The 16,605-nt window shown below is 43.1% G+C and overlaps 1 protein-coding gene across 3 annotated transcripts; it reads left to right on the forward strand.

The window, feature by feature from the left end:
- The first annotated feature begins 238 nt into the window (after positions 1-238).
- Positions 239-14,562, forward strand: mthfr (methylenetetrahydrofolate reductase (NAD(P)H)). Of its 3 annotated transcripts, none has more exons than XM_026153353.1 (12): positions 239-942; positions 2,162-2,420; positions 3,264-3,502; positions 5,433-5,543; positions 5,617-5,810; positions 6,211-6,461; positions 11,742-11,876; positions 12,838-13,018; positions 13,366-13,548; positions 13,633-13,734; positions 13,815-13,934; positions 14,325-14,562. In XM_026153353.1, exons 2-12 carry the CDS (start codon positions 2,176-2,178, stop codon positions 14,538-14,540), a joined length of 1,977 nt encoding a protein of 658 aa, XP_026009138.1. In that variant the 5' UTR covers positions 239-942; positions 2,162-2,175; the 3' UTR covers positions 14,541-14,562. The 3 variants fall into 3 exon arrangements, with proteins under 3 accessions (XP_026009138.1, XP_026009137.1, XP_026009136.1); XM_026153352.1 differs by lacking the exon at positions 239-942 and adding an exon at positions 969-1,717; XM_026153351.1 differs by lacking the exon at positions 239-942 and adding an exon at positions 1,724-2,022.
- Positions 14,563-16,605: the final 2,043 nt, after the last annotated feature.

The raw sequence follows: 16,605 nt of genomic DNA on the forward strand, positions 1-16,605 counted from the left end.
GTAGAATAAACAATGTAAAACAAAGAACGGAGAAAATAACCGAACATATCTGAATATAGCTGAATTCTAAAGTTTTACATTTTTAAAATGTATTCATAACAAATAACGTTCCAAGTAAATTTGAGTTGCGGATTTCCGATGACAAGTAAACGCAACAACGCAAGTCTCGCGTGAGGACAATGTTGCGTTTGCTTCCCGTAGAAAATTAGAAAGTGACAGTTCCTCTTAAAGTGCCAACCTCGGATATTTGATGTCTGCTCTGTAACAGACAGTACACAGAACTGGCCATACTGAATATGAACGTTTTGCGACTGTTCGTCTGTGGTAGCCGTGTGATGGATTTGCGACAGACTTCAGAGTCGAACGGCACAGATTTAAACTAAACGCTGCAGCTTCATAGGCTCACTTTAAAAGTGTCTTGGTTGCCTGCTGTGGCTCTCCTGTGACTCTAATCTATAATGGCGTCATCTGCTGTTACTAACACGACAGCGGGAGCCTTTTTAAAAACTCCCGCTCGGGTTTAAGAAGACACGCAGCGTCAGTTTTACGACAGAGAGGCGCAGACACGGATATTATTCGGGAGGAGAATATTACAATGAAACACACCAGGGCGATTTATAAGATTATTAACGGCAGAACCTGAAAAAAAGCACACACACATTTGTTTGTTTGTATGTGTCCAATTAAGCGCCACTTTAGCTGTCGGGTGGCTGCTGCTGCACCGTGGACAGCAGTACCAGCAACAACCAGGCCTGATAGGCTGAGCCCATCAGCCATGGAGAGGTGCAGCAGGAGTGGCCGCAGTCCCAACGGCACTGTGGGGACGTTAACGTGGTAATAAAAGGAGATTCACTGATCCCAGTAAAGGGTCACAGGCCTCCCGTGTTGTATTGAAGCCCAGCAGGAGGAAGTGTGTTTCGGGTTCTTGTGGCGTCTCTGCAGGTATGTACGTCTTTTCTCAGTACACAGCGATTATGAGCTTCTCCGTGTCTGAGCCTACATGCCACAGCTGATGATGTGACAGGACCATAAATAACACGCGCGTTTAAGCACATAGGACAGAGGGCTCGGGATAGGAAATGATGTTTGGTGTGCTTCCACACAGCCCACGGTCAGGTGTCACACATTCTAGTTTATGCAGTGGGATCATTTGTAATAATGCACCTGTCCTCTGGGTAAATCCTCCACTCCACCCGTGTCTCACTCAGTCCTTAACTGACGAGCTGGCCCTTACTGATTCTTCCTCAGCCTCTTCTCCTTAGCTGCCAGTGGAGACAACGTTAGAGATGCAAGGCTGAGATTGTTTGGACACGTGCAGAGAGGATACGTGACAGCTGCCAGGCAGGAGGGACAGAGGAAGACCTCTGAAAGTTCGGATGTAGTGAAGGAGGGCATGTGGAGAGGAGGAGGAGGATGGGATCAATCGAAAGGAGGCAGCAGAATCTGGAAAGATCAACATAAAGCTGATAATTACACGAAAGACCAAATCGTGTAGCAGAATTCTGATTCAGAAGAGCGCTTTGTGTTGCAGACCATTTGGAGAATGAGCACTAAGAACAGAAGGGGGCAGTATTGCAACTGTAAAGGATGCAAACTGTTGGAAAACTCCAAAGAGGAAGCAGTTTAGCGTAAAGTTCGCAGCAGCTGTAGCAGTGCTTATTTTTGTGGCTGTGGACGAATGGGAGCTCAGGGGCATAAAGGCAGCAGGACCGAGGAGGTGGTATAAACTATCTGCACATTGCACCAGTGTAAATCAGTCCAGCACGATGGCGTTAGGCGCACTCGGTTGACTCGATGTGTCGATTCTGCGTTTACGTGTGAATGCAGCCTGAGCACGTGCTGAGCCCGGACAGCTAGCTTAAGCAGCGCGTGCGCGCAAGAGCTATAACGAGCCGCTCGCGTCGCTGTTAAGCAACCGACATTATCACAGCCGTCGGTCACCATTCAGTCAGACCATAATTAACCCGTGATGTAAAGGGTCAGAGGTAGGAGTGTGTGAGTGCCGTGCTGCCTGCTATAGTGGTAAGTCCGAAACAGCTGTTATATGCGGGATGTGGAAAAGTTTCGTGGAGAACATTTAGCTAAAGTTGTGCTTTAACACGTTTTCTCATGCAGGCAACATTAAATCTGAACACACCGCCGTATCTGTTCTTCTTCCCAGTGTAAGTTACAGTCATGGTGAACCAGGTTCAGCGAGGGGATGGCACCTGCCAGTGCAAGAGCGACTCCAGCGGGGCCAGCAACAGTGGCGGGGACAGCTCCAAGGAGAGCTCCCGGTGCTCCACGCCGGTGCTGGATGCGTACCGGTCGGACAGATTGCGGGACAAGATGCGCAGAAGGATGGAGTCCGGAGACCGCTGGTTCTCGTTGGAGTTCTTCCCTCCACGCACAGCCAGTGGGGCTGTTAACCTCATATCACGGTATGTGAACTTAAACGGGACGCATCAAGAATGAGTCGTCCCTGGGTTAACAGCGACCGCTGGTGGGGCTGTTGGTGGTGCAGATGGGAACTGAAGAGGGACAAGGAAAGGCAGGAGTGTGCTAGTAGGGCTATGTATAGCAACAGGAGAGATGATAGTGTGTGTGTGTAGGGGGGGGATCCAGTAGAAGTGACAGACTCTGGCAGTAACATATCCCAAAAAGTCATGATGGCGGTCAGTCCTGCTTTTATTTATTTATTTATTTTAACTCATGTTTTGGTCCACAGGCAGCATCCACTATCTCAGGATGTTTATTCTAATGCTTATAAAATTGACCGATTTCGCGATTGGGACCTTTTCACGCCTTCTTTAACTTAATCACAAAAATCCTTTTTATGAGCAAAATCAACAGAAGGTTGCAATTTGACAGCTGTTCTGTTATGAAGTATGTGATCTCTCTGATATGTATCCAGGGAACTCTAAGACACAAAACAGTGTTCTTCACTGTCTGGAGCACATCCAGTTCTTGGTAGACTAATAAACCCAACACGCAGACCAACACAGACTAATTAACAATCCACCAAAAAAGTACAAACATTGATATGAATTTTCCACAGCAGACGTCCTCAAATGTGTGACAATAAAAGCTTCATGAAACATAACACTGTACACACTATGATCTTATCTGCAAAACTGAAAACACCTTACTGAGCCCATCTGGGAAAACGTGTCCCGGTTTGGCTCCCAGCCCTCAAGTCCAGATTGTAGTTGTTATGTATGTGTTCATCTTTACTATCTCACTCCCACCACTGGTTTGAGTGTGCCTTTGTGTTTTTTCTACAGGTTTGACCGTATGGGCTCTGGTGGGCCCCTGTTCATCGACATTACCTGGCACCCAGCAGGCGACCCGGGTTCAGACAAGGAAACTTCATCCATGATGATTGCTAGCACAGCTGTCAACTATTGTGGCCTGGAGAGCATCCTCCACCTAACCTGCTGCAATCAAAGCAAAGAGAAAATCACTGGCTACTTGGCAAAAGCAAAGCACCTGGGCCTGAAGAATATCATGGCACTAAGAGGAGGTAATGCTGATGGTAGCCATACCAGCACTCTTCTGTTTAACACTTACTCTCCAACAGATAAACCGGAGAGCAGCTTGGGGTTAGTATGAGCCAGGGATCAAACCATCAACCTTTCAGTCATTAGATGATCCGCTGTACTTCCTGGGCTGCAGCAGCTCAGCAGCCATAAAGGTTGATGGGGCATTGTCATCCTGTGAATGCAATAACTCGAGAACAAGAGGATGTGGGATTTAGAGAGGCGTACCCACTGAAGGGTAGCACTGGCTGTCGAGTATTTTTATCATGTCTTCACACAGCAGCACGCCAACAACACTCGTACTCGTAAATTAAATGCATTATTAATGGAATCATCCATTTTTCTGTACAGCCTGTGATGTACTAAATCTCTCAGGATGTACCATTTATTTAAAAGGGAAAAAAAGAAAAAAAAAACTCCTAATAAACTGCAAATGTAAAACCTGATGGAGACATCCTGCTGCAGCGTTTGTGCTCTGAAATATTCCAGATCATTCAGCTTCTGAGACGAGAATTAGAAACACAATGTCAGACCTACTTTTTCCTTTACTTTGGTCTTACTGCAAGCAAGAAAAATATTTGAAAATCAACAAGCAGCATGATTTCGAATGGCTTAAAAAATGTAGTAAAGACAAATGTCAGGTGACGTGAAGTTGCTCGGTGTAACAGTGGACTGTGTTCTCCACACTGGCGTGGGTTACAGTGGACTCTCCAAACACTGATTCTGTTCATCTGGACGTTTTCAGTGGGAGAAACGTTTCATCACTCATCCAGGTGACTTCTTCAGTCTCAGCTGAAGGTTTCCCCAATCTTATAAACAGTACATTTGCATAATGACTAAAACCAGCCCACTGAAGGAACAATGGGCTGTGAGGTCAGTCCCTTAATCATTATTATGCAAATTCTCATGACCATTGATCAACAGCCACTGATCAGTGGTCATGAGTATGATTCACAGAGTTGGTGAATGGCAGCTATCACAGCATTGTAAGATGGTGACAGATGTACCCTTAGACCCCCTCCTCCATTCAGAGATGGTCTTTCCCTTTTCACGTAAATGGCCTCCTTGACTCCGCCCTCAAACCAGCATTCCTCCCTGTCCAGGATGTGTTCATCCTCATCATTGAAAGAGTGTCCTCTGGCCTGTAGGTGTAAATAGACTGCAGAGTCCTGGCCTGATGGTTGCTGATCAATGCTCATGAGAATTTGCATAATTATGATTAAGGAACTGACCTCCCGGCCCATTGTTCCTTCAGTGGTGCTAGTTTCAGTTCAGGCAAATGATCATTATGTTTATAAGGTTGGAAACCTGCAGTCAGCTGAGACTGAAGAAGTCACCTGGATGAGTGACGACACGTTTCTCCCACTGAAAACGTCCAGATGAACAGAATCAACTTTTGGGATTTCTTTACCTGGATGACTGAACATCCATCAAGACATTACAATGGACTGTTAACACAGCGCCGCATGCACGAGCAGTGCTCTGCAGAGGCGGACAGTTTATGTCCTGTTTAATGTTCTGTGACACTTTGTTAAAATCATCGGTCACAACCATAAAAGCACTTAAATGCTGCGTTAGCAGGCATGCTACATGCAGCGAGTGATGTCACACGCTACATCTGAATCAGCTGATGGCTGAATGTCAACAATCTGATCGCTGACGGACGAGTTTTTCTTTGGCAATTAAAATCGATGCATTCCCACTGCTAATGCTTCCCAATCTGTGGAGACGTTCCTTCACCGTAACACGTCCTCGATTCAGCTGCACTTTCCCCGATTCATACAAACTAATGGATCTCCCTCTTTGTTTTAATCGGCGCTCAAAGCTCATCTAGTTTGTTGTACAAGGATGCGACCTGTCTCATCCAGCTGTGCATGTTTTTAAACCTTAGGCATGTGCCAAATATCTTCACAGACCCAATAGGAGAAGATTGGGAGGAAGAGGAGGATGGTTTCAACTATGCCATCGACCTTGTCAAACATATCCGCTCAGAGTTTGATGACTACTTTGACATCTGCGTCGCTGGTATGTTCTCACCGTCGAGGTCAGCAGGATGCAGTTTGAGTGGATTGTCGCTAATTTAAATGTGTGTGTCCAGGCTACCCCACAGGCCACCCTGAAGCAGAGAGCTATGAAGCTGATCTCAGGCACCTGAAGGAGAAAGTGGATGCTGGAGCAGACTTTGTCATCACCCAGCTGTTCTTCAGGCCCGACACTTTCCTCAAGTTCCTGGATGATTGCAGAGCCATTGGCATCACATGTCCCATCTTACCAGGAATCTTCCCCATTCAGGTAACTAAGTTCTTCTAGGAACAGGAATCCTCTTATCTTTATCTTCAAAGCAATTTTCTCCTCTTTGAAGTGATAGTGTTGTGTTCTGTTACTCTTTACACTCCCTGTGATTGTGCTTTCCTCTTTCGTCATCTGAACCATGGAGCAGTCAAAGGGGTAGCTGGTTGCAGTGATACTAAAGAGTGTTAAATGTACTCGTCATGGTCCAGATTTCCCTTTTGCCTTCCACACAGGGAAAGACGACTCGATGGAGCTAATGTTTCAGACAGACATTGTAGCATTAGCAGTCTCACAGTGACAGCAGTGCGTCCTGACCACACGTAAAGCTGCTGGATAACAGTACGTTCTGTTAGAGCTGCACAGGAGTGGATCTCAACTTTCGTGTGTTCATGTTGTTCAGGGTTACCAGTCTCTGCGTCAGCTTGTCAAGCTCTCCAAGCTTGAGGTCCCAGAGGAGATCACCCAAGTCATCGAGCCTATCAAAGACAACGATGCTGCTATCCGTAATTATGGGATACAGCAAGCAGTGGAGATGTGCCGTGTGCTGCTGGATAGTGGCAAGGTGCCAGGTGTCCACTTTTACACGCTGAACCGTGAAGTTGCGACCATGGAGGTGCTTCGACAGCTGGGCCTGTGGATAGAAGACCCCAGGTCAGTCAATCAAACACCAGTGCTTTGAGCAAAAGTGAGATTCAGTCGAGTTTAATAAGAAAATGTAGTTTCGTCAACCATCTCCACACAATATTAACTCCGATTCTAAGTTAGAAATATGAACATGCTGCCAAAAACCACAGAAAAAATAAATGAAAGCATATACAAGGTTGGAGCCGCATGTAGATGGAGCTGGGGCATTGCTTCAGGAATGGAACTAATAAACTGTGCGGGCCATCCAGTGTCGTACTTTGCCTTGAGTGTATCATTACACTGCAGCTCCATCTGAATCTGCACAGGTGCAGTTTCCACGTAAATGAGTTGCGAAGCAGCTCAAAATTCTCTTTTTGTGCTTCAAAGTCACCAAAGCGCCGGGCGTGCGCAGTGCGCTCAGTTTATCAGCAAAGTCCGCTGACTTGGTTCAACGTTACTTGGCAACAGGGAAAGTGGGGCAGGTTGCACTGGTGCATTTGTGACAGCTTCACTTGAAATGCCTTCACCACATCATACATGTCCATGAACTGACAGATTTCCTTGCTGAGCTCAAAAACTCTATTGAGAACTTTTCCCCAACTCAGCCAACGGACCTCTGTATGATGAGGAATGTCAGCAAACTCTGAATCTATTTCCCACATAAAAGACTGAAATTGACGGTGATTTAAACCTTTAGCTCAGATAAAATTTACGGTTTGCGTTACGGTGATCATTACATGCTCCATTTTTAGGACTTTACCACACAGCCTTTCCTGGTGTGTGATGCAGTATGCTGTTAACTCGCCGATACAGTTCTCCTGCATCTTTACTCGCATCCTGACGACAACACAGTGAGATCTGTTGTTTGTCCCGGGGCAGTTTCATGTCGGTTAGAGCAGGGCGATATGGCCAAAAGTATTTATCACGATATATATTTGAAAATTTGCGATAACGATATAACTGACGATATAATTGATGCGAGACAAAATACAACTCCACAACATTACTAGCGCAAAAAGACAACCTATCATTTATTTTCACTTAAACAAGAAGCTGGTTTTTATGTACATTAAAGCTTTATAAAAATGTAACAGTGCAAATGCAAATTCCTTGCTGAAAGTTTAACCAAAAGGCATTTCCAGTAGAAATGGGCTGACATATCCTGAGCACAACCATGTATAATATCCACTGAAGTTAAAAAGAGGTGCTTTGCAACATTAAACTGCAGTGTGCAGTACGTATTTTTCGGACCATAAGGTGCACGGGATTATAAGGCACATTAAGCGAAACAAAGCAGTCAGATAAATCAAACTTTATTAAACTCATTCTTCTTGCTTCCTCCACTTCTGTACCATTGATTCATTAATGTTGAATTCTCTGGCAGCGGCTCTATTCCCATGTTGTTGCAGTATATTAATGACTAACCTCATATTGTGGATGGATTATCTCAGTTGTTCTCCTGACTGAAGATTGGTCCTTTTACAGCATCCTGCCATGCGATTGCATTTGTCTCTAACCATGAGGAACCTTAACGTTAACTTTTATAAGTGGAAAAGTGTTAGTGTTCGTCCTCCAGCTTCACTGTTTATGTTATGCTAACATAGCTGTGTCGCTAGCGATCACGTAGCACATCATTATATACCAGCTAGCCCAACTTCAGTAACCCTACAAACGTCACTGCTGTTTAGTTTCCTGTCTTCATTTATGTTGGAAGTGATAGCAGAGCTGTACGTTTGATTTTTTTCAGAAATCTCTCAGTCAGAACATGCAATATCATGCTTAGGTAACTAGCGAGCTAACTTCCGCTAGCTTCCTGCTAGCTTCTAACTCCGTTAAATGTAATACATTTTGTTTTCATGGATGCCTGGAAGTTAAACTTCATAGTTACACCTGGTAAAGCAGCAATGCTGATCGTTTTATTAAAGATGAAAGAATTTAGACAGTTTTTAACTCTTAGTGATGCTGCAGTGTTCGTTTGACCTGAAAAAGACGGAGTTTAGGACCCAGATTACTCCCAGATTTAAGGGCATCTTAGTCCGACGGCCGCTTGCATGTTCTGCAAAAAAATGTGCTTTGTGGACAAACACCAAACCAGTTCCACATCACTGAAGTTGCACCATTTTTACAAACCAATTCTGGTTCATCTGTTTCACTCAACAATCGGCCATGTGCGTATGAAAACAAAGGCACTGCGCATGCGCGTTTTACTCATATTCTATCGCGATATTTCATTTTCCTATCGTTGCCTAACATTATACCGGTATTACCGTGAACGGTATAATATGGCCCATCCCTAATGTCGGTTACACTTTGACATACGTTTCTGCTCAGGCTCACATTTGCCAAAATCTGCGTTTTGTCTGGACACATGACGTCGCACAGCTTCATCATGCAGCTCTTCAGAGTCATAAATGGCCGGGCTGATTTGGCTATCTCCTCTGCTACAATAAAACTTGCTTTCACAACAGCTTCACTTTGTGATTTTTCTCTGGTGAAATGTTAGATTCTTCTTTAGCTCTTCTACCTTCTGTAGTTTCTGCATTTAGGTTTTTCAGCTAATCCTGATGTTTTTTGTCATAGTGCCGTCTTAAATTAAATTCTTTAATTACAGCATATTAGCTCCACTAATAAGACACACGGGGTTACCAGCAATGTCTGTAAACATATATTCAGCCTCCCACCGGTGCTGAAAGGCTCTGCTTTCAGAATCAACTTTTCGCTTCGCCATTGTGAGTGGCTAGCTTTGTAATAACAGAAGTTTGACTTGATTGACGCAGGAATGTTCCCAGTTAGCCTAGCGTTCGGCAAGGAGGCTGCAGCGCTGCATTATGGGATCTGTAGTTTCTGTGTTATTAGCACCTCATATCACCATGCATAACACTAATAATAAATCTGTATAAAATGATTTCGGCCTCGAGTTTGACACGTGCTTGTAAGGAGTCTGGAATGATGCTGCATTTACTACTTTAAAGACTGGAAATCAAACCCTGACCATGTGGGTATAATGAGAGGATATGGCGATAGACTCCCCAAAGCACATTACTGTCTTGCCTTTTCGACTCGCAGCCATACTTCACCTCTGTCAGACAGATCCTCGTCTATGCGATATGACACGTTTGGGCCTGTAATATGATAAATAAATAATAATAATATACTAAAATTAATTTTGTGTCCTGAGAGTTTCCCAAATCGAGTTGGTGTGTTGAGAATTGCCGAGACGGGGTTTGCACCGTGTAAGATGATGTCATCTGTTTAAAGTGATGATTTATGTGAGAGGCCTCCAGTCACGTAAAATGATGATTATGGCATGCTGGGTTCCTCAGTGTTCACCAATTCAATTCAGTTTTATTTATATAGCACCAAATCACAGCAACAGTCGCCTCAAGGCGCTTTATATTGTAAGGTAGACCCTACAATAATACAACAGAGAAAACCCAACAATCATATGACCCCCTATGAGCAAGCACTTTGGCGACAGTGGGACGGAAAAACTCCCTTTTAACAAGAAGAAACCTCTGGCAGAACCAGGCTCAGGGAGGGGCGGCCATCTGCTGTGATTGGTTGGGGTGAGAGAAGGAAGACAGGATAAAGACATGCTGTGGAAGACAGACGGGGATTAATAACAGATATGATTCAGTGCAGAGAGGTCTATTAACACATAGTGAGTGAGAAAGGTGACTGGAAAGGAAACACTCAATGCATCATGGAAATCCCCGGCAGCCTACGTCTATTGCAGCATAACTAAGGGCTGGGCCAGGTGACCCTGAATCCTCCCTATCTATATGCTTTAGCAAAAAGGCAAGTTTTAAGCCTAATCTTGAAAGTAGAGATAGTGTCTGTCTCCTGAATCCAAACTGGAAGCTGGTTCCACAGAAGAGGGGCCTGAAAACTGAAGGCTCTGCCTCCCATTCTACTTTTAAATACTCTAGGAACAACAAGTAGTTCTGCAGAGCGAGAGCGAAGTGCTCTAATAGGGTGATATGGTACTACAAGGTCATTAAGATAAGATGGGGCCTGATTATTTAAGACCTTGTATGTGAGGAGCAGGATTTTGAATTCAATTCTGGATTTAACAGGGAGCCAATGAAGGGAAGCCAATACAGGAGAAATATGCTCTCTCTTTCTAGTCCCTGTCAGTACTCTTGCTGCAGCATTTTGGATTAGCTGAAGGCTTTCAGGGAGTTTTTAGGACTTCCTGATAATAATGAATTACACTAGTCCAGCCTGGAAGTAATAAATGCATGAACTAGTTTTTCAGCGTCACTCTGAGACAGGATATTTCTAATTTTAGAGATGTTGCGCAAATGGAAGAAAGCAGTCTTACATATTTTTTTAATATGTGCATTGAAGGACATGTCCTGGTCAAAAATGACTCCAAGGTTCCTCACAGTGTTACTGGAGGCCAAGGTAATGCCATCCAGAGTAAGAATCTGGTTAGATACCATATTTCTAAGATTTTCAGGGCCGAGTACAATAACCTCAGTTTTATCTGAATTAAGAAGCAGAAAGTTAGCAGCCATCCAGGTCTTTATGTCTTTAAGACATTCCTGCAGTTTAACTAATTGGTGTGTGTTATCTGGCTTCATGGACAGATAGAGCTGGGTGTCATCAGCATAGCAGTGAAAATGTATGCTATGTCTTCTGATAGTACTGCCTAAGGGAAGCATGTATATAAACAGAATTGGTCCTAGCACTGAACCCTGTGGAACACCATAATTAACCTCAGTGTGTGAAGAGGACTCTCCATTTACATGAACAAATCTGAGTCTATTAGATAGATATGATACAAACCACTGCAGCGCAGTACCTGTAATACCTACCAGCATGTTCTAATCGCTCTAATAGGATATTATACCAGTCATCTTGGGTGGAATTTGATTCCACAGTGAGATTTGCTCAAGTTGTATTAACTGTTCAGGAGCTCACTGATGCCTTTTTCAAAGTCTGGGAGGAGATTCCCATAAACATTACTGCCTCACACCAACTTTCGTGACACATGTTGACATGCTAACACTGTGTTGAATCAAACTGTAAGTTCTAACTCCAATTTAGGTGTAATTTTGAATCTGCTTAAAAGGTTGATTATTACATCTCCACTGACAATTTTATTATCATTACATTACAGTGTTACATGAGTAAAGTATTTCAGCTTGAATGCTTCGTTCATCAAGAGCTCATGTGTGATCAAAGTAGTGACCAAAGTATTTGCTTCATTTCACTGAGCAGTGTCTTTTGTAGAGCAGGCCTTTATTTCTTTTCCTGCCCTGAGAGAGTGCTGTAGAGGCTGACAGTGTGTTTCTGTGCCAGGCGGCCTCTGCCCTGGGCAGTGAGCGCCCATCCCAAACGGAAGGTAGAAGATGTTCGACCCATCTTCTGGGCTTCCAGGCCCAAGAGCTACATCTACAGAACCCAGGACTGGGACGACTTCCCCAATGGCAGATGGTAGGGTTCATTTATCACGATGTCCTCATTGTTGCATTTCAGACATTAAATGAGGGCTGTTCTTGTTGAATGCCTCAATTTATGCAAATTATTGCATAAGTGTATGTAAGAACTTGCATACGAGTTGTGAGTCGTGCTGTTGTCCACAGGGATCATCCTTCATCTCCAGCCTTTGACTCTGTTAAGTGCATACTGGAGTTACATTAACAGCTGTTCTATGTGATAAGTTTTCTAATGTGTGTTCTTGTAGCTGCAGTTTTTCTTTTTCGGTATTAAACCGGCAAACACACTGATGTCCTCATGACCATTGTATTCACTGTGTGTTAACAAGAAAACTGCCATCACTCTGAGCTGAGTGGACCCTGGCAGACTGGCAGACGTGGGAAGTATGATGCAGGTTTTAGGCTCGCTGTTGCTCAAAAGCTCACCATCAGAAGACCCTGTTGCTTGCTTGTTTATGCATTTCTCCTTTAACCTCCTAAGACACAAACGCTTTCATAGCATGCATTTTTAATTTATCTTTGATATTTGGGCTGATTGGGACCTGATGAATGTAAAAACAAAGAGTTAACTTTTTTTAAACCTGATTTTGTTTCTAAGAAATGAGATCCACATATGAGGATACTTGTTTAAAATTTCAATAGAACAGAGGCAGTATAATGTCCTCGTAAGTGGATATCAGGCCCTTGTAGAGCAAAATTTAGTATTTTGGTCTAGACAACCAAAAATGTGATTCCTACATATGTGGACGCCAGGTCCTAGGAGGTTAAATATGTGACTCATTCTTCAGATGGACTGGTTGTTTCCTACTCTGCTCGAGCGCTCACATTGACACTATGAAATGTGCACACGCGTTAAATTGTATTATTATTGTTTCTTGTTTTTTTTTAATCTAATCACTTTCTGGAACCTCGTTCAGCTTTTATTGAACTTTAGCTCAGAGTCTTGTTTTCGTCCTCAGGGGAAATTCCTCGTCTCCAGCTTTTGGGGAGTTGAATGACTATTACCTGTTCTACCTGAAGAGCAAATCATCTAAAGATGCACTGCTGCAAATGTGGGGTGAAGAGCTACAAAATGAGGAGAGCGTCTTCGAAGTCTTTACCTGCTACATTACAGCTCAGCCAAATCGCTGCGGACACAAGGTATCCAGGATGAACCACGGAGCTCGGTCACTCGTAGCTTTCCCAGCCTGTGGCACCACAGATTTCCTATATCTGTCCTTGGTTTAAGTATACAAAGCTGTTGTCTACTGTATGTTCCAGCTAAATTAGATAAGTCAAGTGTGAAAACTAACCTTGTGGTTGGCTGGTGTGCCATTGTTACTCTGTTTAAATGAATCCTGTCCTGAGTGCACTGGAAACACTGACACTCACTCTGAGAACAGGTTTTTGTTTTTAACCATACCCCACGTAGCCACTCGTTCTTCCACAGCAAGTCTTCTGTATATAGCAGCAGTAACAGCAGGCTAAGGCTTTCTCTTCTGCTGTAGGTGATGTGTTTGCCTTGGAATGACGAGCCTCTGGCCCCAGAGACCAACCTTCTGAAGGATGAACTGGAGAAAGTGAACAGGCGAGGAGTCCTCACCATCAATTCTCAGCCCAACATCAATGGCAAACCCTCCACAGACCCCATTGTGGGCTGGGGACCTCCAGGGGGCTATGTCTTCCAGAAGGTACAAACACTAACAGTATTTTCAGTACCTTCAGATGGGATACTCAGTCTGCTATTGTTAATATGGATGTTATTCAACCGACAGGCCTATCTGGAGTTTTTCACCTCCAGTGAAAATGTGACCGCTCTTCTTAAAGTACTGAAGAAGTACGAGCCCCGTGTGAATTATCACATTGTTAATGTGAATGTAAGTTTGTTCACAAAGCATCAGTCACTCCATGGTTGTGTGTGTGTAAACATTGGTCATGGTGAACATTTTGCATGCAGGGCCGTAACCTGACCAACGCCCCTGAAATGCAACCAAATGCTGTGACTTGGGGGATCTTCGCCGGAAGGGAGATTGTTCAGCCGACTGTAGTGGACCCAGTTAGTTTCATGTACTGGAAGGTGAGACACTGTCTTCTTTCTGTCCACAGTTTGGGGAATGTTAAACCTTGTGTCGTGTTTTTAAATGACTGAAATATTTAAGGTTTAAAGGGGTAATAATAAAGTATGACTGCGTTTAATGGTAGAGTAGGAGGCGGAGCTCTGGAACCAGCTCCAAGCGGTCGCAGCAGATGGCCCCGCCCCTCCTTGCTGCTGGTACTGCTGGAGGTTTCTTCCTGTTAAAAGGGAGTTTTTCCTTCCCACTGTCACTAGCTGCTCGCTCATACGGGCTTATCTGATTGTTTGTTTTCTCTGTATTTTTGTATAATCTTTAACTTTAAAGACAGAGTGCAGTGTGATGTAAAAGCTCTGGCATGTTGTGTTGACCCAGATGTTCTCATATCTTCTCAGGATGAGGCGTTTGCCTTGTGGATTGAGCAGTGGGGCAAACTCTATGAAGACGAGTCTCCTTCTCGGATGATAATTAAATATATCCATGACAATTACTTCCTCGTCAATTTGGTGGACAATGACTTCCCTCTGGAGAACTGCCTGTGGCAAGTCATCGATGACATGTTTGAGCTGCTCGACGCTCCTCCAGAGCTTCACAGTGAAGAAACTGTCTGAATAAAGTCTTTTTTTTTTTTTTAAGAAAAAAAAAGAAAACACTAAGAACAGTTGAGTTTTTTTTTTTTTTTTTTTAAATGCCATTAACGTTACAGAGTATGAATATCAAACTGTAAAGATGTTTTTATTGATTTTTCAAACCTTTGAGTGAATAGGAAACAATGATCAATGAAATTGTGCGGTCATGTTGGCTCCTGATGAGTAATGTCACTGTCAGGCAGATTAACCTGTTTTGTTTTTACATATGTGGAGCTGATCATTTGTTCAAAGGGAAACTTGTGCTAAACAACTAAACCTCCAAACGATGACCTCAGAACATGAATTGTGAACATTTCACTTTTACTCTTACAAAGAGTTCAGATGGCCTACATGTAAGAATGAGCATTAATGTGTTATTATAGGTGAGAACCTAGTGTAGTGATCAAATATATGTAAGATGTGTGCAAATCTTACACCTTATGATGAACTTGATGTCATGACAAGAGTCACACTTAAAGCACCTGCTGCCTTATGTACATGATTAATAATACTTATTAAATACTTTTCCTTCACTTACGTAACTTGTCCAGTAACTGTGTGGGTGGGAGGTATGGAGCTGGGCATCGACGCTGGTCTGTAGTGACAAGTGGCTTTATTAGGTGCTAGTGCTAACGTCAAGTTCAAAGTCCAGGTCATACAGTACATGACACTCCAGCAGCCAAGTGGCATGTGGGGATTTTCCACATATTGAGTAATTCAACGTGTAAATGTACATGTCACAGCTTATTGACCAGATCACCTACATCATGTTGAGCCAAGCAGAAGACACGTTTAAAGTATAGTTTGTATTTCTGCAAAAAATATTAGTAATGGAAGAAGCAATTAAAGTTTAAAATTTCTATCATTTTGCAAAATGTATTTTCCAGTGAGTTTTTTTTTTTTTTTATTTAAAAGTCCAGTTTAAGTTAGTTTTCTGGGTTCTTGTATCTGTATAAGCTTTTATGACATGTTAGAATGGGTGTCAGAATAATCAGCACTAGCTTGCAGTGTAGTTTCTAAATCTACGTTCCATTTTTAGTGATTACTCAAAATCTATTGCAAATATAAATGTTGACTGGTCAGTAACATACAGGCAGTGGCGGTCCTAGCCTGTTTGGCGCCCCGGGCGAACACTCCCTCTGGCGCCCCCCCCCCCCCCCCCCCCCCCACACACACACACACACACACCTTATTAAGGATTGTACATTAACATAAAACTGTTGTTGGAACCATACTGTATTTCACCAGAGAAACATACACATATGAAGAGAGACAGATATGCATGGTATGCAAACGGCTACCAAAAAGCCATCATAATTCGTCATACAATGAGAACAGGACAAATCAACAATTAACAATGACTAATTAATATTAAAAACTGTAACATAAGGTATTTTTTTGGAGTTTATTCTGTAACTGTTGCTATTTTTACCAATTCTTCTTGGTGCAACTGTAACCCACATAATTTCCTTAGGGATTAATAAAGTATTCTGACTGATTGTTTCAGGATGAGCTGCCATAATCCAATGACACATCTGCTTACCTGTATCTTTTGCTCGTTTCTCCTCCTTTTCTATTTTTTCTAAACTGAGCACCTGATGGCTTTGAACTTTTCCTGTCCATCTTCCATTGGTTTTAATTTTACACTCCATGAACAGCCATCCCCCAACTCGAGGATCACCACAACATAACCTAACACACCTACACCTTAGTTCACAGATTCACTTTGTCTAAGGTGCATTTCTGGGATTTCACACAACCCAGGATTCAAATCGTGAATACATAATGGGCTTGGATTTACATCATTATGAATGAAATGTGCTCTATTTGAAAGCAGCCCCCCCCCCTCCCCTTTCAACGGGTTGTGTGTGAGACCTTAAATCATCAAACTGTAAATTATAAATTTTAAATTGTTATTGATCCCTTTACCCCGAGTCCTAAAGTGTATATTTATTTTCTTACTCTTCTTATATTTATTGTTTTCTTGCTGTAATTGGAGCCTCGTCGTATTGTCTCTCTATATACTGGACTGTATGTAGCGGAGATG

Source organism: Astatotilapia calliptera, chromosome 20 (assembly GCF_900246225.1).
Source record: "Astatotilapia calliptera chromosome 20, fAstCal1.2, whole genome shotgun sequence".
In the NCBI taxonomy this organism is placed as follows: Eukaryota; Metazoa; Chordata; class Actinopteri; order Cichliformes; family Cichlidae; genus Astatotilapia; species Astatotilapia calliptera.

Excerpts from the sequence above, each read along its gene's own strand:
- mthfr (XM_026153353.1), top strand. The coding sequence starts at position 2,176 with ATGGTGAACCAGGTTCAGCGAGGGGATGGCACCTGCCAGTGCAAGAGC. Across the intron at positions 6,462-11,741 it reads CTGTGGATAGAAGACCCCAG|GCGGCCTCTGCCCTGGGCAG; the intron begins GTCAGTCAATCA and ends TTTCTGTGCCAG. Across the intron at positions 13,935-14,324 it reads TTAGTTTCATGTACTGGAAG|GATGAGGCGTTTGCCTTGTG; the intron begins GTGAGACACTGT and ends ATATCTTCTCAG.